The sequence below is a fragment of the Setaria italica genome, chromosome V, assembly GCF_000263155.2.
Source record: "Setaria italica strain Yugu1 chromosome V, Setaria_italica_v2.0, whole genome shotgun sequence".
Taxonomy (NCBI): domain Eukaryota; kingdom Viridiplantae; phylum Streptophyta; class Magnoliopsida; order Poales; family Poaceae; genus Setaria; species Setaria italica.
The window spans coordinates 12125465-12148511 of NC_028454.1; the positions used below are offsets into that span (position 1 = coordinate 12125465).

General features: G+C 46.2%; 3 protein-coding genes across 4 annotated transcripts; 2 read left to right on the forward strand and 1 right to left on the reverse strand.

The window, feature by feature from the left end:
• Positions 1-2164: 2164 nt before the first annotated feature.
• LOC101767629 (putative transcription factor bHLH041) lies at positions 2165-5704 on the forward strand. Its single transcript, XM_004971683.3, has 5 exons — positions 2165-2567; positions 2698-2782; positions 2918-3619; positions 3740-4156; positions 4850-5704. Exons 1-5 carry the CDS (start codon positions 2476-2478, stop codon positions 4958-4960), a joined length of 1407 nt encoding a protein of 468 aa, XP_004971740.1. The 5' UTR covers positions 2165-2475; the 3' UTR covers positions 4961-5704.
• Positions 5705-10122: 4418 nt separating this feature from the next.
• LOC101766518 (PRA1 family protein F3) lies at positions 10123-13170 on the reverse strand. Of its 2 annotated transcripts, none has more exons than XM_004968467.3 (2): positions 12468-13156; positions 10123-10521 (listed from the first exon to the last, which is right to left on the reverse strand). In XM_004968467.3, the coding sequence occupies exon 1, from the start codon at positions 13049-13051 to the stop codon at positions 12473-12475; it is 579 nt and encodes a 192-aa protein (XP_004968524.1). In that variant the 5' UTR covers positions 13052-13156; the 3' UTR covers positions 10123-10521; positions 12468-12472. The 2 variants fall into 2 exon arrangements, with proteins under 2 accessions (XP_004968524.1, XP_004968525.1); XM_004968468.3 differs by having other exon boundaries at positions 10124-10521; positions 12473-13170.
• A 416-nt stretch (positions 13171-13586) lies between these two features.
• Positions 13587-15420, forward strand: LOC101767214 (venom phosphodiesterase 2). Its single transcript, XM_004968469.2, has one exon. The coding sequence runs from the start codon at positions 13708-13710 to the stop codon at positions 15121-15123; it is 1416 nt and encodes a 471-aa protein (XP_004968526.1). The 5' UTR covers positions 13587-13707; the 3' UTR covers positions 15124-15420.
• The last annotated feature ends 7627 nt before the right edge of the window (positions 15421-23047 follow it).

Sequence of the window (23047 nt, forward strand, 5' to 3'; positions counted from 1 at the left end):
TACGTGTCGTCCTTCTTCAACGGCGGCCGGTCGGGGGAACGACGGCGGCGGCATGGCGAGCTAGTTGACGTAACTCGTTAGAGCCCTGATCTACTACCAGGCTACACGTACCTGCGGAGTAGCATATAGGCGCACATGTGGGGCGGCACTGTAGAATCTGTTCACCCACGCACGGCCCCACCGTGAAAAAAAAAACTACAGTACTACTTATTGTGTGAACAGTATCTGTCCCCTGGCTCCGGCATTGACCGTTCGTCGTCGTGGCAGGCTCCTGTCTCGGGCCGGATTGACGGAGCCGCTAGACTGTACTATTCCACTGGTGTGTTGTCACCATGTGCTGCTACACGTCGGATTGCGTGCGTTGGTCGGTCGTTGGAAGCACGGGAGATCGAGAAAAAAGGCCGTTCATGGATCGACGGCCGGGTCTGTCTCGGGTCCTACCTTCACCTTGGAATTCATCGTCGTCATTGCACTTGCGGCACCAGAGCCGATGTCCGAGACGCATGGATCGGACGAACCAGCTCGGAACTTTCTCAGCGCTGCGCCCGGGACAGGGACGACGACCAGCGGCTGATCGACAGGAGCCGGACGTCCTGTTCCGTCGACCCTGACCCGTCATTTCAGTGTGACCGAAGAGGAGAGGTTTAGTTCTATCGATCCATCGAATATTTGATACAAGAATTAAATATGAACTAATCTATTAAACCTAATTAGTTCATAATTAGACTAATCATGGACTAATTAGACTTAATAGATTCAGACGTGAATTAACCCTCATTTATGCAATTAATTTTATTATTAGACTATATTTAATACTCCTAATTAGTGTGCAAACATTTAATGTGACACCGACTAAAGTTTAGTCCGGGTATCAAACACCCCTCAATTCGATGTTTGTATCTATCCGTCGTCCTTGCCTAGAAATGAGAAACCAGCAGCAGCAACAGTCGTGATTCAGACAAATTTTTCTACGGCTAGTATATAATCACTATTGACATGAAGTACAAGAATATGATGATAATGTACTACAAGGCGTGTTAGCAATGAGTGTTTAGTACTTTAGTTCAAGAACAATGAGTAAATGTCAGCAGATTCATGTGTTTGTTAGTTTGTAAGGAGAAAGAAGCACCCGCTTCAAAAAGAAAAACAGAGAGAAAGAAGCATGTTTCCGATTGATCGGTTCTTGAATTCTCTGATCCTAATCCCCCACATGCATGTGCAGGTCTCTTCTACAGCAACTACTACAACAACAAGCTAAGGCTCTCAAGACAACTTTATCAACAAAAAAAAAAGGCTCTCAAGACAATACCACGTGCTGATCATGCATGCATGATGCATGAAATGCAATGCATCTACTGTGCAGCAGCCGGATGCATGCGTACACACACTCTATGTACCCTGGCCAGTGAGGAAGCTAGAGTAAATTAGCGAGGCGTGCATTTGCCTTGTGGATGCATAGTGTTGAGCTAAGGAGGATGTATATGTGGTGAAAATTTAAGCATAGCTACTGTTTTTGCAAAATCTAGGGGGTGCATTAGCCCCCACTGAGCATAGTGTAGCTTCGCCCCTGACCCTAGCTACCTACCTGCTGCTTTCCATTCTTGCCTTAGCGCCCGTGCGTTGAACGTACCTATCCAACATGCATGTTAGCAGGTAAAAAGAGAATAAGCTAGCAACGACCAAAAGTGCCAAGTTGATGGACCAGATGAGATAGACGGCCATGATTAGCCGAGGCGAGCTTAGCACGCGCGCGTGTGCCGGCCGGGAACGACGAAGAGGGGTGGAAATTCGTGGCCCCAGCAACCCAATCGAGCGAGAGAAGCACACGACGATGCATCCCCTCGGATAGATGGAGCCAGAAGGGCCTTCGTTCAAAAGGTTAAGCTGGCTAATAAGGTGCGCTTTTCTCTCCTTTCCTTTCCAAAGCCTCCATCTCCGGCCAATTTCTCCTTCCGGCCGGCGCAGCCAAACCAAATTGACCGTAGACTCCCGGTCGCTCACCGTGACCCTGCTGCTTCGCCATTTCGTTCTTCCTCACTCGAAACCAGCACGTGCGTTCCCTCAGCTCGGATCGGCCCCCACATTATTCTCTCCCCCCGATCGACTTCTCTGGCTCCGATCGCTCACTAAGCTATCGATCGATGTACTTGAAAGCAATAGCCTTTTAGCAGCATATCCTACTAGCCATCTCTTCTATATATACCTGCCCAAACCGCTGCAGCGTTGCTCGCTCCATCCGCTCCATCCATCTCCTGAAGCTTAATCACCAGCTACTGATCCCTCTCTCTTCGTTCTCTGTTGCTCGATCTGCATGCACGTGCGTGCGTGTTGTGATAATTAATCAACTCATGAGACCTTAATCTCGGGATAACCTAGGGTTCTTAGCTAGAAGAATTGAAGCAACTGGCTCGCTGATAATAGAGAACTAGCTGAACCGACGAGGCGGCGGCGGCGGCGTTCTCGCGATCGATCACCATGGATAGCGGCGGCTGGATCCACGGCTACGTCAACAACACCTCCGGCGGCGGCAACAACGGCTTCATGTGCGGCTACGCTGCTGTCAGCAGGTACTTAGAACTCATGGGTTTCATTGAATTATAGAACTATAGATAGATGGTTCTTGCTTTGGATGAAGTTGAGTGGTCTTGTTTATTTTGCAACTTATTGCTGACCGATCATCACTGTATGTATGCACAGCTGCACCCCTGCAGAGCTGCAGTACAGGGAGGAGGAGGAGGAGCAATTTCTCATCAGCTCGCAGATTCAGCACCACCTGAACCAGGCAAGCAAACTGTTCTTGCTTACCATTGCACTGGACCATGCAATCACACTGCAATTTCAGACACACGAAGGCCTCCTCGTCGATTAACAGTTCAACATACACATGGAGTAACATTTGTTAACCTCGTTCGCGCAGATCAGCATGCGCATGAACATGGACGACGAAGCGTCGGTCTACGTGCCTTCCAGCAACGACGGAGGAGTTTCCCCCATCGGCATCCACAGCCCGATCATCGTCGACGGCCTCCTCGACCCGCACCACCACGCCGGCAGCTTCCCTTCCTCCTCCTCGTCCTCCTCGCTCTCGCTGCCCTCCGCGTCCCTCTCCTGCAGCCCCGAGAGCTCGTCGGCGCACGTCCTCGCCGCGCCGGCGGCTACGACTACCGCCTGCAGCAGCCAGTACCTGGAGGTGTCCTCCCAAGTGCCGTTACCGCCACCCGCGGTGCCCTACGGCGACCACCAGTACGCCAACCTCCACGTGCCGGCGCCGGCTCACCATGACGTGGCGGCGGCAATGGCGCCACCAGAGCTGCCGCCGGCCACCAACGCCGGTGGTGCGTTCAGGCGCTACGCGCGGCACCTCGGCCCGAAGAGGCCGCCCAAGCCCGGCGCGTGCGGCCAGAGGATGTTCAAGACGGCCATGGCGGTGCTGTCCAAGATGCACGTGGCGGCGAGGTATAACCAGCAGTACTACTACCAGCAGGCGGCGGCGGCCGCCGAGGCGGCGCCACCGCCGTCGGTAAACCAGCTGCAGCACATGTTCTCGGAGCGCAAGCGGCGAGAGAAGCTCAACGACAGCTTCCACGCCCTCAAGACCGTCCTTCCACCCGGCGCCAAAGTACGTGGATACAGTACACATGACCTGCACTCCATGGTTTCTGATCGTGCATGACCTGATTCTGACGAACGGACACATTTGCTGATTTGTCTTCTTCAATCCTGTCACTTCCTACGGCAGAAGGACAAGACGTCGATATTGATCAGGGCGAGGGAGTACGTGAGATCCCTCGAGTCCAAGGTGTCCGAGCTCGAGGAGAAGAACAGATCGCTCGAATCGCGGCTGCTCCGTGGCGAAGGCAGCGGCCGCAAAGACGCCGGCAGCGGCGGCAACGACTGCTCCGGCGACGAGAAGGTGCAGGTCGAGATAGCCAGGGCGACGAAAGAGGAGCGCGCGGCTGAGCCCTGTGCAGATGATCTCTGCACGCTGAAGATCGTGGTGAGGTCGCCGTGCAACATGACGGACATGATGCTCCGGACGCTGCAGTGCCTGAGAAACCAGATCGGTGATGGCGTCAGCCTGGTGGCAATGAGCACGAGCGACAGCGCTACTGGAGTGAACACCTGTCCTCGACCTGTCCTGACGTTGCAGATCAAGGTATAATCACTGATATATCTTCTCTATTTCTAAGCATTATAGTAGTTAGCGAATGGGTAATTGTCAATATAATTCTGGATTTTTTTATTATAAATGGAAAAATATATATGATATATATACTTGGGAGGAGCTATAAAAATATAAAAAAATAAACTGTACTATCATGTAACTTAACATATGATAATCAGGGAAGTTAGAATCATTGACTACTAAAACTAAGCGACGGTGCATCATACTCACATGCATGTCATCACCAATTCACCACTAGTTTATGCAAAGCCGCTAAGATTCCACAAAAAGTAAAACCCCTTTGTCATCACATACTCTCACACATGCATGCCATGGAAGAAAATTCCGCAATTTGAACGCGAGCCTCGCGCGCGCGCGCCTGGCATGCATATCTCTCGCGCACGCGCTGCCAGTTTCTCGTATCCCAAGACGTAGGCGAGCTTGGCGTTATCGGGCTGTTTAATTTGGACCGAAAATGAGTGATGGCGGCAAAAGGAATCAGCTGACCACGTACACGGTGAACCTGAGAGAGCGACGCTTGCCGATGTCATTTCTCCCTGACACTGTACTTTGATGATGAAACAACTGATATATAAAAACGGTGTCACTAATGTCTTGGTGTCGGTATCTCGCTGGCGATGATCTTTGATCCTGTGCATTGATGTGTCGTGTCGCATTATGCAGTCGCCGCCGGGCGCCCGGTGGGAGGAGCAGCCGGTCAAGGACGCCGTGGCGAAGGTCGTCGCCGATGCGCTGACGACGACGACGACGACGCCGTCCGCGGCGGCGCAGTGAACGCCGTCATGCCAACAGCAAGCCCAGCAGCTAGCGCCGACCCCGCGGCTTCGGCGAGGCTTCTGATGAACCCAGCATCATGATCATTAGCAGCTAATAATCCGCTCGTGCAGAGACGACGGCCCAAGAGACCGCCGCGCCGCTAACGGAGAAGAAGACCCGTCCGTCGTCGATCGGTGAGACGTGACACCTGACACCGACCCACCACTAGCTGTGTCGCCGGTCAAAGCGAATCGATCTCGATCGCCGGCGAGTGTGGGAGCAGGAACTAGGGAGAGGAGAACCTGATCGCGTCAAGATTGGTGCGGAGCAGGTGCAGTGAAGAAGTGTCAACGATAGGACAATTCTACTTGCACCGTTCCACGAGGACCGCGACGTGGATGTTGATCCGTCGATGATGCCGACGCATGCATGATTACGGATCCATGGGGAAAAAAAAAGCTAAGTACGGCTTGCACAGTTGTCAATAGGAGTGTTAACGTCATGTGAAGGTCTAGGAGCTTTCAACCGTTTGGACTTGTGATTAGAGGGGAGTGGTGACTACTGTACTTACAATATCAACTACACATGTAACTTTTTACCGGTAGGAAATATAAGCAGCCTCTCCCTCCCTCTTCTACACACGATGTCCATGTAAAGTCTAGATTTTTTTTCCCCCGAAATGGATTGCAAAGTCTAGCTAGGATAAATTTCTATAAAAACTATATTTACTCGCCGACGATCATGCATGCATGTTGATGCAAAATTACCAATTAAAGGACTTACACTCTGATTGCATTGTGTTATATATACATGGCTGCTGTCCACATCAGCACGTGACTACTACTCCCTCCGTTCCAAATTGTAGGTCGTTTTAGATTTTCTAGGTGCATATTTTTTACTATACATGTAGATATAATGTATGTGTAGATGCATAATTATATCTATGGATTTAGAAAAACTAAAACAAACTACAATTTCAAATGGAGAGAGTATGTAAGTAGATTTTTCGTAGAGGGAATGAAAGAGAGGCCATCTTGTTGCAAGGTACTATGACAGGCTCATGCATGGTGGAGGCCGCCAGCCGCCAACATGGCCTGACCGCCACCACACCACCCAAAACCTTACGTTGCCGTACTAGTCACCAAGTAAACAATATAATGATGACTCCGTGGACGAGAGCACCCTCACTGTTTTTTCCGTGAATACGCAAGAGAGCTGCGTATCTATGTATTAAAAAGAGAAGTTTAACATACAACGCGGGTCTACCGGGCACACGCACACAGCTAGATTGTTACAAGCAGCTAAATTACACGAAACATTTACAACCGAGAATCAGTCGTTATCAACTGATCAAGCAACTAAACCATGCCTGGCACCCCTGGTGTCCCCGGCCATCCGATAGCAGCAAGGTGCTTGGCACCTGAGTCGCACCAAAGCTGCCCCTCATCTGAAATTTCTTGAAGCAGCCGTGCAACGCTCTTGGCCCTTCCTGTTATAGTTTTCCACCTGTCAGTTGTCAGATCATCTATCACGGCCATCCATTGAAGGTTGAACAACGTGTAGCTTGGGAGGGCCGTCAGCACTCACCACCGCCGGTCAACCGCCACATCCATCGCTCGAGTCGAGTGGTGGCTGCTGCTAACCTTTGCCACGTAGCCTGCTTAGAGATCAGTAATTCAGGTTAATCATTTATGGCGGGCGCCTTTGAAGTCTCCCTAAGACCTTTCGCCTCAGCAGTAGTGGGCTAGCTTGCTTTGATGTTAGGTAAGGAAAAATGAAAGAAAAAAAAATCTTACGTCTACTATATTCGATCCTAACATGCATGTCCTACGTGTATACGAAGAAAGCAAACTGTACTGCACCAAAAATTCCCTACTGGCTTGCATGGCATTATTTGGTGAAGTCTCTCAAAAGTAAAATAATACTGCCACAGAGATGTAGCTAGCTCCTTGAAAAATGACCCGGCGAAAATATCGGGGAAGAAAGATGGATGCTCGCTTACGCAAGGGGCTTATTTTCCTGCTGCAAACATTTCAGCACGATTCAGGTGTGCGAACCAATCATTACAGCAGATTCCTCGCCCTAAACAATAGAATTAGCACGCTGTCAGCATCAAATAATGGCATTGCCAGGTGCCGTACTGGTCTCCTATTTCACTTCCGTCCGCAGCCAGGGCAGGGGGCCATGTTCAAGGAATTGATAACTTCTTCTGCAAATTTCTCACCCACCATTTCCACATTTTATTTGCACCATTTGAATTTTGGGTGCAAGTCAGGACTCAGGAGGTTGATATCTGTATTAAGATTCACAGTGGCGTATATGTACAATTACATTAGTGTTTTTTAAGTTTTAACTTTTCATACGGTATTTTCTATGCCTCTAGATGATAGATCAGTGCAACAATCAACATATATATGCCATCAACCATCTTACAAATGCTGTTAGTCTGAGGCTTTTGCGTGTTGCAGTTTTGTCCCAAGTATCGTCCATCCCTTGGTGCGAGTTAACAACAAAACATATACTAGATGCATGTTAGATTAAGCTCACAGTGGATGAGAATCAAACGACTTAAGTGGTCAAAATAAAAAAAATATTTTTGTCAGTTAAGTAAAATTGAACAGAGCACACAGAAGTCAGGCAACAAACATTAAGTTGAATACTTCAAGGAAAATATGAGAATGACAATTTCTTGGCCTTCGTGGCTAAGCTTTACACCAGGGCACGTGATTAGACCTCTATCATAATATAAGGTTTTGCACAGAGACCTATGCAGCTTTGACCAACTTAAGTTATATTTTCCCAATAATTACCAGTAAAATCCCACCAGGCCACAATTGAAAGAATGAAAAGCACATAGTAAAAGGAAGTTACCAAGGAACCATCTCGATTGGGAATGTGTGTATGGCACTGAATCAGCGGTTCATGCATAAAAGTAAACGGAACTGAAACCCTAGCCCTTGTACTACTCTTCACTGTGAATGCTTGCCGCTGGCCGCAACCTGCAACGACTGACCTGAGCTTTGATGTGCACAGACATAACAGGGGCTGTTCAAACTGAAATAAATACCGTACCTGAAGTATTCTTAGTTTGTGGAAAATGCCATTCTTCCATGTGTATTTCTCAAGCAAGAGGACATGTAAAAGGATAGGGAAGATTGACCAAGACTCTTCTGCATCAATCCAGTGCTTCAGATCTTCCATCCTCTTTTGCGTGATGACCTGTCCACACCGATCGACCAACCGAGCTCGACAATGAAGACTAGTCGGAAGTGCAAGCTACTACTCAGCTTTCAGTTCCGATGAAGGTAACGACAATGCAGTTGGTCAATTTTTCTCGGCCAGTAAACTGTAATGCTATGGTAAACATGCCATGTCCCTCACTTGAGACAGCAGCAGCTGGAATGCGATGTCCCTTCCGACGTTTCCAGGAAGTTCTTTACTCCTGGGAACAAATACAAGTCGGTCATGTCCTCGCGCTTTACACCTGCAAAGATTACTAATCAGCAGTACCTGTTAATCCCGATATGATTCCTTTCAAAGCTCTTTTAGTGGTCAAAATGGTACAACGGACTAGCTAGCTGGACTAAGTTACATCCATAGTAGGACGATGACGATTCAATATAATTCTGAAACAACTAGTATTTGACTGCAAATAAAAGTGCTTCTTGCAGACTTGCAATAGCCTGGTAAGACCTTAACAAGAAGATAATAAATTCAGTGGGGCACTTTTATTCGCTGGCAGTGCACGCTCAGTTACCATAACAGTAAGAAAGATATTTACTTGAGTGGGGCAGCACCCAAGATCTCACAAGAAGTTTGGCTTGTATAAAGTCGATATCTTACCATATCTATCTCGGCTAATCCTTATTACGCGCACGGCAAACGCACAACACGCGCCCCACTCATTAGTGGCATATTAAAGCGTATTACGATTAGGACAAAGAATAAAGATGAGAAAGTCATCTTGCAACAAAGGTACATGATGCAGCTTTGCATAGACTTCCTTTTTACATGGAATTGAGATGAAAAAGAAATAGTTCGATTAGGACAACAAAACTCTGAGTGGAAAATATGAACTGCAAGAAAAGAAGAAAAGTGCAGGCTTTTGGAAGTCAGCTGACCAAACAAGTCAAGTATGACGCAATACAAAGGGCAATGCAGTACCTTAAAAATCTCCAGGTCACCGTAAAAAATATCTTCAAGTCACGCATGACATGTCTATGTCAATATAATGCAATGCAATCAAGCACTAGTTCGTTTTTCAGTCCTAAGAACTAGGTGGCCAGCATGTGCATTAAGTAGAAAGTTTGCAAGGGAACAAAAAAAGTCAGGCGAAGTGATCTGACATTGGGGGGAAAATGGTCAGTTGTTCCTACCTTAGTCTCCATCATATCAAAAAGAATCTGACTTCCCAGGCATTATTTCTGTTATAAACTCTCAAAAAATCATCGTCTTGCTTGATTTTCGATTCACCAATTACATGACTGAAACTAACTTCAATTCCATTCCAAAGAATACAGTAATATTCTTCGGGTAATCTTCTTTGTTATTGAATAAGAAAATGGAAGTCAGAGTCTCAGAGTCAAAGATGACTATCAATTGGTACTGTACGTTACACAGATAACGATTTAACAGAGAAGATCATCAATTGCTTACAGTTGTGGCGATCTTTTGACAACATTTGGTCATCGATTCCTTGGTGCTGAGTTCAGCAGAAAATTGAACAAGTACAGTATGCATATGTAATAATACAACTGATAAACAAAAGCCTCTCACCTGGATATATAAATGTGAGTGGGCTTCTAGAAGTTTGATTTTGTCACCCTCCAAACACATGCAATGTTTCAGCAATACGGTACTAGTATATTAGTATAGCACCGACATGATGATAATGAAGACAATTTTGACAGCAGACAGCACGGCGTCGGGCGAGGGGATGGGGAATCGGCGACCGCCGCGCCACCGTTTGCCGCCGACCCCGGGGAGGCTTCCGATCGCGTGGAGACTGGAGAGGAGCGCGCGGAATCACCCCAATTGTGCTGCTCTTGGGGCTCGGCTCGGCCCAGAAATGCAGGGTATACTTCTTGGTGCCTGGCCCAGCTAAACCAAGATCCCAATCTCACGGAGTCCTGACGCAATACCACCTTTATTATAGGAACCGATAAGAATCAAAGAAAAAGATATTGACAATCCCATCCATGCTAAAAATACGGTATGGCACAAAACGAAGCCATGTTTGAATATCAGCATCGCCTACATGGTGACCGTAACAACATAAAAACACAGGTCCCGGCCATCACATTTCTCGAACTCAAAATGTACACTAGACTTTAGTCCGGAATTGGTACATGGGAACAAAGAGAAGCTTTGAACCGAGGTCACAAAAGTGGGCGTGGAGAACAGGTTTTACAACTCTGCATCACAGCTGGATCCAAAACTTCCAATGTAACCAGCGGCAGGCGAACCATGGACATTCTTCATCACGGATGGGGGATGGCCCAATTTGCATGGCTCGGGAGGAATGCTTTTTGAAACAGGCGGCAGGATCACAACACAGGGCAGAATGACACAATCAGCTCCTGCAAAACACAATGGGGATTTGTCAGACTTCAAATGGAACACAGTGAATGCTTAACTTCGTGAGAAATTAGAAACCAACAAAGGGAATAGCAGATTAAGAATTGTAGCCATCATACATTCCGATTTTTAAGTTCCCCACTTGTACCGATTTCGTCATGGCATCTCATAATGATCTTTTAAGTTAGCTTGATATCCACAAATTTAATGTATTGCATGTGCAGGTCAATGGAACTTGATAACAGAAGAATATGAATGGAAGAATTGTTGCAGTTTCATTTCCGGGCTGTTGTGCCAGTATTCAAACAAGAATACCCTTCTTTATCATAATAGGCAAACATTTTGCATTTCATTTAACGAAAACAACACAAAAGATCTGTATCACACTTCCAAGTAGCTAATCACATTAACCTTATGGCAACAGACAACTTTCACCCTCAACTGCACTCTGGTTTAGGCAAAGGGTTTATGTAATGCATATGCTTAGTCAATTATCATATCACGGAAATAACTGCAATAGAAAGGGTTGATTCCCTAAAAAAACTGCAAAAAAAAGAAGAACAAGTATGGATGGCACTACGATGGATGTCAAATCAAGTCTACAATAGTAGAATGTATCTGAACAAGTTAATAAACAGACCAGAGAATTTAATGGCCCATCACAATAAGGAAAGTAACATTGAAATCTAATTACTAAGTCCATAAATCATGGTTGCTAGGAACCGGTAAGTTGAATCTGGAATGCAATATAACATTTATAGCAGGAAAGAGATCTGCTCAGTAAGTCCAGAAATAACATGGCTCCTTGGAAATAGAAAAATGAAATGGAATAACAGAATGCTTCTGAAAGGGAGTCAGAGCACCAACCTTGCAGAAGTTAGACCAACTGAGCTCACATTCTATTTTTTGACAACAGATCAGGATTCGGACCCAGCAAACAGCTAAGCTACTTCAATTCCGTTATTGGTTAGCTGTACCTCTCTAATGCCAAGAGAAGTGGGGATGAAGCTGACCCCCAACTCCTTCCAAAACTACCGACTCTCAATAAAATTAGTACACCCTATGGTTCCAGGGTTTGTCAATCCAACCATCCCCAAAACTGCTGCCCCACATCCAACCCCTTTTGGCTGGCACTTGCAATGACCTTCGAGGCAAGTTGATAAACAGATATACAATCAGCAACTACCAGGGGCCAGGGGAAATATATTATATGTGAAAGGGGATGACATGATTGCTAGAGCTATTTTGAATGGTTTTGGGTAAGAATAAGATGATGGTGACAAGTGCTTGGGATAACACTATCTCAGCACATTCTCAACTGAACCTCATTCTGCTAGGCATTTTCACATTTGTAACATGTTGTGCAGACTTGGTGGTTTCTTCTTCATTACGAGATACCGACCAACCAGGTACATAGAAATACAAGAAGTCTCAATCTATGTTTGAAAAGGGGCTAATTATCAGTTAACAGATTAGAGAATTCAGAGAGTAGAATGGGTGATGGAATGATACTGACTGACGATACAGCATAGGAAAGCCTTCATCGAGAGGCAATCTTTTTGAGCATGCAATTCTTCTTCAAGACACTAATTAAACTATTGAAGTCAACACAACTGCCCATGGATCACATGATTGTGCCAATTGGAGCTCCAATTGCACAATTGGCTGCTCTAATTTATCGAAGGCTACAACGCAACTAAAATTCATGGAAAGAGTAGAGAAACATCACTAAGTCAAAATAATTCATAGCAAAGCAGCACCTCTAAGCATTTCTACTCATGTCCAAGGGCAGATGACAACTACTAACAGCATGACAATTGACAAGAATACATCAAGTCATTAAAACAGATCACACACCAGCAGCAACTGTAATGTAACAATCCCCATATGGAGGACGGACCAGGAAGAAGAAATGAAGAATCAGAGGGCGGGGCAATGTCACACACACCTGACCTAGTGAGACGGCTGCTGAGGCACCGGCGCGTACCAGCGGCCGACCTCGTCGTCGGCGTTGTCCTCCGCCTTGTGCAGCGCGGCGTGCAGGACGACGAGCACGAGGCCGATGAGCAGCGAGGAGAGGATGTTGGCGGTGGCGCCGGTGAACAGCAACAGGCCGAGCGTGACGACGGCGAGCACGGCGAGGACGTAGCCGTCGGCGACGACGCGTCCGAAGAGGACGAGCGGCTCGTCGCGGAGGAAGTAGAGGACGAGCCAGGCGAGCATGCAGACGAGGAAGACGATGAGGGAGACGGGGTGCCAGAGCAGGGAGAGGAAGACGACGACGAGGACGACGATGGCGTAGTTCATGGCGAAGTGGGCGAGGTTGGCGCGCACGCGGAGGTAGGCGTCGCCGAGGCTCGGGGGCAGGCCGATGGCGTGGACGTCCCCGAGCTCGCGCCAGGGCCGGCGCGTGGCCAGCGCCGAGGCGCCCCGGGCCTTGGCGCGGGAGATGAAGTCGAGCGGGGAGGCGCCCCCGAGGGGCGCCCCGCCGCCCGCGGAGGAGGAGGTGGGGATGGTGCCGTACTTGGACATGGCCGGCGGCTGCGGCGGGGAACCGGATCGGGGAGGGGGAGGGGGAGGGGAGGGGATCGGGGAAGGCGGAAGAAGACGATGGGATCAACGAATGGGCACGCGAGGAAGATGCGATGCCGTACCGGAGAGGGTCCACCGTCCAGTGCCAGTTGCGCGACACGGGAACGTGACTTTTCCAGAGCCTACGAGACGTGGACCGGAACGAAATGGCTCTCCGGTTTGACACAGATGTGCCGGGGCATGGGGTTCGGGGGTAGGTGCATCGAGCGGTCGAGCCAGACCAACCTGAATTTTAAATTATTCTAACAAAAAATTTTAAATTGCACAAATGTTCGTTGGTACTAAAAGTCGGCAGTTTACTCAATGTCAGATTGTCAGATTGTCAGTAGTAGAAATGTACTTGTTTACGAAAACAAATTTAAAACCAACAGTTTCACAAATATTCGAAATGCACACAGTACATTTGCCCAACAAACTGGCCCACGGGCTGTCGAGCCGGCGATGCTAGAAGAGGCGCGTTCCCGTCAAACAAACACCCACGACACACGCACGACTCTCGTAGTCGAGTTGACTAGTCGTAATCTCTCGTGGGAGGACACCTCGCCGGATCCAGTCCACTCACTAGTCCAGCAGCCAAAGCATCATCTGCGTCGGCGATGGCGTCTCCGCCCATCTCCGTCCGGCTCCGGACCCCCGGCGACGCGCCGCCGCCCACCGAGGCTCTCCTCTCCCGCTCCGTGCCCGCATCCCAACCCTCCACCGCTTCCCGCCTCCTGCTCCTCCTTGCCGCCGTCCTCGCCGTCTCCACCGCCTTCCTCCTCATCCGCCCGCCCCACCTCCTCGCCGTGACCGCGGCCTCCGCCGCCGCCACCGCGCGGCCGCTCTCCAAGCTCCAGAAGCCGGTGGTTCTGCTCATATCCTCGGACGGCTTCCGCTTCGGGTACCAGTTCAAGGCCCCCCTCCCGCACATCCGCCGCCTCTTCGCCAATGGCACCTCCGCCGCCGAGGGCTTGATCTCCGTCTTCCCCACGCTCACCTTCCCCAACCACTACTCCATCGTCACCGGCCTCTACCCCTCCTCCCACGGCATCATCAACAACTACTTCCCCGACCCCATCTCGGGGGACCACTTCAACATGGCCAACCACGATCCCAAGTGGTGGGGAGGGGAGCCGCTCTGGGCCACCGCTGCCGCCCAGGGCGTCCTGGCCGCCACATTCTTCTGGCCGGGTTCGGAGGTCAAGAAGGGTTCCTGGAACTGCCCGGACAAGTACTGCCGCCACTACAATGGTTCGGTGCCGTTTGAGGACAGGGTCGACACCATCCTTGGTTATTTTGATCTCCCGTCTGACGAAATGCCACAGTTCCTGACGCTGTACTTCGAAGATCCTGATCATCAGGGGCACCAGGTGGGTCCTGACGATCCGGCAATCACTGATGCGGTTATCCGCATTGATGAGATGCTCGGGAGGCTCATTGCTGGTTTGGAGGCAAGGGGAGTGTTTGAGGATGTGAACATTATATTGCTAGGGGATCATGGTATGGTTGGGACATGCGACAAGAAGCTTGTGTTTCTCGAAGAGTTGGCTCCATGGATTAAGCTGAAGGAAGATTGGGTTCTGTCAATGACGCCATTGCTGGCAATCAGGCCACCAGATGGTGTGTCCCCAGCTGAGGTTGTAGCCAAGATGAACGAGGGGCTTGGGTCTGGGAAGGTGGAGAACGGGGAATATTTGAGGATGTACTTGAAGGAAGATTTGCCTTCTCGCCTGCATTACTCGGAGAATTACAGGATCCCGCCAATCATTGGGCTGTTAGCGGAAGGCTATAAGGTGGAGATGAAGCGTTCCAAGAGGAATGAGTGTGGAGGGGCACATGGGTACGACAATGCCTTCTTCTCAATGAGGACCATTTTCGCGGCACATGGCCCTCGTTTTCAGGGGGGTAGGACTGTGCCCTCATTTGAGAATGTGGAGATATACAATGTTATAGCTTCCATTCTCAATTTGAAGCCAGCTCCGAACAATGGTTCAGCTTCTTTCCCTGGCATGATTCTTTTATCGAGCAAATGATCATGGATACATGTATGAGCTGTGGTCTTATAGGAGTAAGGCTATGCTGCTGCCTGGTGTTCTCTTTTGGTTGTTGTTGTACCTGCTAAATTAGACTCCTGTCACCACTAGCTGTTCACTGTATCTGAATGAAAATGCTGCTAGTAGAGAGTATCTTTTCTTTAGGGACGGCATTTTGAAACATGATTCATGTCAAACCTTTAGCTGCTCTGTTGTGCTGGATTTTTCTCCAGGAGTTCATTTGAGCTCCGTGATTTTCTGCTTGAGATGATGATGATGCACGTCCTGTTGTTAACATATCCATGTCTCATGGTACACCTTTCAACCATTGTATTGCATTATGATCTTTTTTTTCGGGTCTTATATCATTTCTTACCTAAATTGAAGAGAGGCAGAGGAAGACCAAAATTGACATGGGAAGAGGCAATAAAAGGAGATTTGAAGGGATGGAATATACCCAAAGATTTAGCCCTGGATAGGAGTGCTTGGAAAACAACTATTCATGTGCCCGAACCCTGATTTGTGGCTCTTGTTGGGTTTCAACTCTAGCCTACCCCAACTTGCTTGGGACTGAAAGGCTATGTTGTTGTTGTTGTTGTATATCATTTCTTACCTAATAATGCTCCAGGCTTGAATATTCATAATCTCATAAATACAGATGTACCCAATTACGCATCCCAACATATTAAACTGTAACAGAAATTAATGTGGTAGCATATCATATAGGCTAGCAGTGAAAAATCCTTAACATCTTTCAAGTTGACCAGTTCATTGCCATACTGCCTTACTGTTTAGATTTTGATAGTTACTCTGTTCCCTGTGTTTTTGCACTTTCATCATCATTTGGTACTGTACCAGCAAACAAATGCTGTCACTGCTCTTTGCTTAGCTTCTATGATGAAAGCCAACAAGCCAGAATAGAGTTATTTTTACTTCTATATGATCAAAGTAGGGTTTCTCATTTCTCAGATTATCTTGTGAATCCTTTTTGCTGTCCTGGGTCACAACTCACCGAGTACAGTATGATTGTATGAATGGACTGATCCATGACTTAAAGTAAAACTTGGCCACAAAATGTGTTTGCAAGGATATTTGGAGTTGGGCTGAAGACTACATAAGAGAGTTGAATATATACTGTTCTAACTTGGAGCTTTCATGACTGCATTGTAATACAATAATTGGTTCTCTGTGCCTGTCTCCTAACAGTTCCTTCTGTTTACAGTCGAAATAACCAAAGAACTATTTGTCGGCAACTCCTTTTCTTTTTCTTTCTTTCTTTTCTTTTTTTTTCTTTCATCTGAAATGAAGCACCATTTTTTTTCATGCAACAACAGTTTTTGTGTCACCGTGACACTCCATGGTCATCCTTTCTTTTTGTTTCCTGCATGCTTTCAGTTTTCGTTAATATTATCGGTTTCATTTGCTAAACCTAAGTTTATGCTAATGCTTCTTATACCTTTAGTTGGAAGAAGCTTTTCTGGTCTTTATTGATGCAATGAATGTTGAAAAGTTATGCATCACGCCTAGAATAGTCTTCATGGAATATTTGGCACAGTGAAAAAGTAGAACTCTCGAAGAGTTGTGTACTGATGGAAGTATTTACTCCATGAGGTATTGAACAAAAAGCCATTAGTTCTTACTTTTAGGCTTTTCTGATCAAGACTGAACTATAACTAATCCATTGTCTTCATTAAGTTGGCATCTAACATTTTTATCTGTAACCCTATACTTGATGGTATAATGTACCTTATTTTAGTTGGTCAGTTTCAGCAGCTGTCTTGTCAAAGGATCTGTCTGCTGCTTAATTCAAACATCTTGTTCATTCTGATCTGGATTTCTAGTATTTTTATAGTGATCTAACAATAACAGTCCTACCCCTCCTGCTATTGGAACAGTTAAGCCTTCATTATCGATCGCTACAATGTGGTAATGGCCTGTTTTCTTTCTTGCTTTTTAATTTGGAGAAACTGTTGCACTTAAGGTACCCAAAAAATCATTGTAGGAGAACTAGTTCATTTGAACTTAGTCACTCACCTCCTAATGGGTCTGCATGTATTTGATTGCATTAGAGATTAGACCTTGCTACCTCCTTATGGAGTCTCCATGGATATAATTGCTACCTTTGTCTTGGACCTCTTGGCAGTGAGGGCATCTCTCAGCCATCCAGCCTTAGAAATGTGACGTATTCTATAGAGCATTGCTCTGTTCATTTTGTGCTTAAGAAGATATTTTGTTTCTTTTTGTAACCATCAACTTGTCCTCTTGTTTATCTGATCTGCCCCAATACCTTGCCTTGTTCTTCTTTCATTCTCCTGTACATGTTTTCTTAATTTATTTGTAGTCCTGTGCACAAATGCTATGGTAGTGTTCAAGTGAGCACTTTATTGACTTGGTAACCTTGCAATTCTGTAAACTTCTTATTCTGCTTGGTTTTCATTATCTGTGTAATTATTGGGCCACATGCAAGGTACTCTCATGAGCCGATTTTTCTTTGTCATGGGTTAATGACAATAGTAGATGCTGCAGAAGCAGATGCAGTGGGAGGTAAGCACCCACATGTTCTAGGTTTGGTTTGAAGTACCCTACCGGTTAGCACCTTAGAGGGCAAAACTGCATCACAGCAAGTAAAAAAAACATATTCATATTTGTTAGCTGTTATCTAACTGCACATTGTTATATTACTGCAGTTATTTCCTTGAAATAGTAATTGGTGTTGTTATCAATAAAATGTAAATCCATCAAGTTAAAAGGCATGGTTGATTCAGAAATTGGACATGTTAAAATGAGAATCATTGCTGGCATTCTCTATGCTGAAATTCAGTTCATGTTCTTCTGATTATTTCCATTTTTCCAGGAAAACAACAGCATTGATGAATTCCTGTAACTTCAACTTCAACATCATCGGGTCCAGAGTAATTGATGAGATAACTTGGATCCTATCCTCCAAATATGTAGGGCTCAAGCATACAAAGTATCAACTATTTTCATTTGTCCAGGAAAACAACAGCATTGATGAATTCCTGTAACTTCAACATCAATACATCATCGGGTCCAGAGAAATGTTGATGAGATAACTTGGATCCTATCCTCCAAACATGTAGGGCTCAAGCATACAAAGATCGTTCATACTTTGAAATGGTAACACGAGTACCTGTACTATCTGTCCTTTTGTTACATTAGACCTTTTTCTCGTTTCACTGTTTCAGTTCATATATTGTCAACTAATTGCTGTGATGCTTTCTGTGTAAAAACAGTGCAACTTTCAGAAACAGCTGGGACCAATATCTCGATAGCGAGCATGTTTGTCTAGCTCTTAGCTGTATCTAATTTACTGTGTAAATTTCATCAAACTACACTATTTTTGCGAAAACGGGATCATAAAACTACACTTTTGACAATTGATTTAGCAAAACTATACTTGTATGGACATTTCGTGTCAGAAAACTACATTTCAAGAGTCTGTGCTGCATAATTACGACTCGTTTACATGTCCTATTGCTTGAATCTACTGCACCGTTAGATGGAGGTGCCATGTGATCTAGTGATAAATGCAACACAGTTGAAGGTGAGGAGTGCAATGGCCATGCAATCTACTGCTGTTTCAACGTAATTGGGCAGAGTACTGCAGGCAAGAGGTGCCAGCCGTAAGCTGGTCTCCCGGACTATGTCTTGGACATATGGAGACTGATGAGATGGTGAGCACTAGCAAACGTGGCCTTGTTCCAATCTTGGAGGGACCGGTAACACGGTAACAGTGGAATAGTATGTGCTATAAATATTGAGGGTCCAAATGCCACCCAATTTGTTAGTTTTAATAGGTTCTTTTATTGATTTTGCTGTGCAGACAATCTGCACATCTGGTGTATGGTAGTTTGCTATCTTAATTGCTTCGGTCCATATTAGGTGTTAATGTGCTTATGCTTTAGTCGGTCCTAAAAATGCTTCACTGTGTGAACTGGATCTGCCAAATGTTGTCACAGTTTCATTGTTTGCATAAGTGGATATTAAGACATTCTTTTGAGGACTATATTAAGTACTGTTCTCCCTTTAGTCATAACAAATTTTCAAGATCTGTACGGACGATTAAATGCTCAATATAGTCACATCCTTGTTATGCACCAAGTTCTTAGATCTGCTGAACTGCTTAGTAAATTCTCCCTTGTATTTTATCAATGCCATTCCTCTTGCAGGGCTCCCTGCATCATTTGCATGTATTCACCGTACAAATGACATGGTGTGCTAATATGTGCTGGGTTGCCAGGAGATACAGGTGTACTGGCATCAGCTGCAGGAACTACCAGAAGGTTAATATGCAGTAAATAATTCTCAGGACAAACAAAGGAACCCTGCCCATGCCAGCAATACTGTTGTTCTATAGATCTTCATGGTCAGTATTTGCTTCACTGAGTAAAAATTTATCTAACTTAACATTTGCAATACTTTCATACCCAGCATTCACATCATTGCACAAAAGCACTGTCCGGTATCTTGGCCTTTACCGTTTAGGAGTACTGCCGCGGTAACTGGAGAACTCGCCCTTACCCATCAAGTCCTGTCCATGATGTTGCGAGACTGCAGGATAATCTGTGGGCACTAATTTCAAGGACCGAAAGTGAGACTGTACTTGCTTCTGTTGCCCCATACATAGATCCTTTGCTCCTGGTCTTGATCAATCAACGTCCCAGCCCATCTTGCCCCTGTACATGTCTCTTGTACCCGCGCTCCTAAAGCCTGAACTGCAACTCACCAGTGTCCTCGTCAGCTGCATGCAATAGGAGCAAGGAGCTGTGCAAGGTCACTATTGAGATCCCCCTTTGCCTTTGGCCACTGCTCTGCCGCCCAGAATTTTTTTTTTTTTTTTTTTTTTTGCAGCCTGTGTCCTTGTTGCACTCGCCCATCATTGATTCCTTTTGCTCCTTCCTTTGCGATCCCAATGTGATGCTCCTCTGCGCACACACGACGGGCTGTTTTGTTTTTTGCATGTGACTTTCCTGTTTTCTTCCACTAACCGTGCCAAGGATTGGGTAGCCCGTCGTCGTCAAATCGGTATCTGAAGCTTCAAGGTGTCTTGATGCCTGTACAGTAGCTAGCTAGCTTGTTCTGTTTGTTAGGGTTTGGGTTAGAAGAATGTTTCAGTGACTGTCGGGGCATTTATCAAGCTGGCATTTCACATCACCTTGACCGAGATGTTCCTGGCAAGTCCCAATGATTGGCGCCAATCTAAATCCAAAACTGGGCCACCTCCACCTCTGCATGTCTGTTACTGTGTGATGAACAGAATTTACAAGAAATTTTTCACAGCGTTTTATATTCGATTGTTGTGTATTTTTTGACGGTTTATTCAATTATTACGTATTTGCTTGTGTATCAGCAATTTTGGAGCTTCCTAACATAACTCTTCATCTGCAATGCAGTGCGGATGTGCGATGGCACCTTCCCATCCTCGGGTTCAAATTCAGGTAAGGTGTCACTGATTATTTCCTCTATTTTTTACTTCTTTAGCATGAAGATTGTGGCTTGCTACTTTCCAGTGTCAAATCCATCAGAACAAATCTAATTTAGTGGAACGGAGTATTTTAAAACATAGCCCACCAACCTGTTCAAAGCATTATATATGCGGCACCTAGTAGCTTCTCTTCATACCCTTCATTTCACTAATGGATTTGACCAGAACCCAGAAAAATCTAGCTGGAACACAGCACGGATTCCCTTTTGCCTTTCCATTTTTATCGCGATGTGCTTGCTAAGTGCAAGATTCATCTAGATCAACTAACTTGTCTGGGCTAATTTAAGCTAAGTAGAATGGTGATCCTTGGGTTTTTACCACTGAAGTTTCCCTGAAATTAGGTGAAAGTGCCGAGTGGGTGAGCTGCCTTAAAGCAGAATCAAAATCTCTGGCCCAGCCATGACTGTGTGGCTGTGTTAATCAAATCACCGGGGCGGAGCTAGAAGACTAGAACAACAACACTAGCAATTTAGTTGTGGGACAGATAGAAGAAAAGCGCCATTTTAACAATTGACTGGAGTGTGATCCGCATCATCAATTTGTGGATCTGAATTGTTTCCTGTGAGAAATGTCAAAATGTGCAGAAATTTCTATCCATCAGTGATAGGTGAAACCCGAGAGAGGAAGAGGACCCTGCTTTCAGTTCTCTTTGACCAGCACAAAAAAAAAATCCTGTCCGATTCGGAAGCGAGTGTACCAGCGCCCTTCCGATGATGCCGGCCGTACTCGCAGCAGCAGCAGAGGGGAACGATCGCTGGTACAGCACCGCCCCCACGCTGCGGCCTCGCCCGTGCGGGCGCGCTTGCCAGTTTTCGTCGCCGTCCTGCGAGCATGGTTGCCGAGGGAGCGAGGGCCCGTAACCGAGCTCTCGCTTTCGTTGGCGACGCAGCGACGTCGCCTTGTTTGTTTTCGGAGGCGCGTCCAAGCGATATACCTGCAAGGTCCTAGGCTAATTAGGAGGATTAAATATGAGCTAATTATAAAACTAATTATATAGATGGAGACTAATTCACGAGACGAATCTATTAAGACTAATTAATTCATCATTAGCACATGTTTACTGTAGCATCACATTGTCAAATTATGAACTAATTAGGCTTAATAGATTTGTCTCGCAAATTAGTCTCCATCTGTGCAATTGGTTTTGTAATTAGCCTATATTTAATACTCCTAATTAGTATCTAAACATTCGATGTGACAGGAATTTTAGAAGGTGCTAAAAACAAACACCCATATGTGTAGGCGGTTGGCGGCGTCTGTCCGTTTGCTCGTGTTGGTAAAGTGTTAGGGTCACACGGGAACACGCTCGTATCTAATGCTCGTCTCGAAATAGGTTTCGGAGATGCCTCCAGTTGTTATTTGACGCGTACCTAACTGTGCCGTCCTAGAGTGCTCAAGAGTGAGCGTTGATGTGAGGTGTAGACCCCTGTTTCCTGGAGAGACGCCTAATGATCGGGCAGTATCATCAGAGAGGAAGTTGCCTAGCTAATTAACGACTTCAATTTTGATTTTAAAAAAAATTGTATTCGTAGCCGAAAGCGCCGCGCAATGATTCACCCCAGCAGCTGCATGCCGCCGTTTCTTTACGTTTTCTAGTCCTATACTGTCTTCCTGATTTCTAATGCGATTCTCATATGTGCAATCAACTGCAAAGCCGCCACATTCGGGTTCAAAGTTAGACCTCCCGCCCACTGACGCACGAGGCTAGTGATGTCCATGATTGCGCATCATCCTTTCGCATCATCAACTTGGAGTTCATTACCTTTGATCTTTCCTCTCTTCTTGTTTCGGAGTGGATCAAAGACACAACGGCATGTATGAATCTTCAAAACTACTGCACTGGTCTCTTCATCCTCCTTTTTTTTTCTCTCTTCAAAATTAAATCAAAAGAAAAAGAAACCATTTGGTCTTAGCCAGAGGCATGCGGATGCAGATAGGGATAGGCAGGCACTGATTGCACGCGCAAGTCTTTTCAAACCGAACGTGTGCACAGATTTGTCGTGGGGACGTACCACTACACTACTGCCGCTAGTGGTACTGTGTGGGTGTCTAGCTCTCGCCTAGGAGTGCTACCACACTAGGAATCTTTTCTTGGTAGCTGCAGGCTATGGCTTAGCCCAGGCTCACTCTATTCAAGAAGCTGGTCTCATCTCATCTCATCTCATCTCCCGGCGCCAAAAATGTCTTGAAGTCTTCAGCGCACCATCCATCGATGGATGTGCTACCACCCCCGGATTGACCACTTATCCGACATTCGAGATGGGCCTTTTGAAAAAGAATTTCATCTTCTTTTCTCTCTCTCTTTTTTTTTTAAAATGAAGCTTAAGATTAATCAGTGAGGATGTTAAGGTGGTATCTTTTCTCTTTTTGTTTATACGGAGTTTCTGCAATTTGGTCAAAAGAATAAAAAAGAGGGGG

Excerpts from the sequence above, each read along its gene's own strand:
- LOC101767629 (XM_004971683.3), top strand. The coding sequence starts at position 2,476 with ATGGATAGCGGCGGCTGGATCCACGGCTACGTCAACAACACCTCCGGC. Across the intron at positions 2,783-2,917 it reads TTCAGCACCACCTGAACCAG|ATCAGCATGCGCATGAACAT; the intron begins GCAAGCAAACTG and ends TCGTTCGCGCAG. Across the intron at positions 4,157-4,849 it reads TCCTGACGTTGCAGATCAAG|TCGCCGCCGGGCGCCCGGTG; the intron begins GTATAATCACTG and ends CGCATTATGCAG.
- LOC101766518 (XM_004968467.3), bottom strand. The coding sequence starts at position 13,051 with ATGTCCAAGTACGGCACCATCCCCACCTCCTCCTCCGCGGGCGGCGGG.
- LOC101767214 (XM_004968469.2), top strand. The coding sequence starts at position 13,708 with ATGGCGTCTCCGCCCATCTCCGTCCGGCTCCGGACCCCCGGCGACGCG.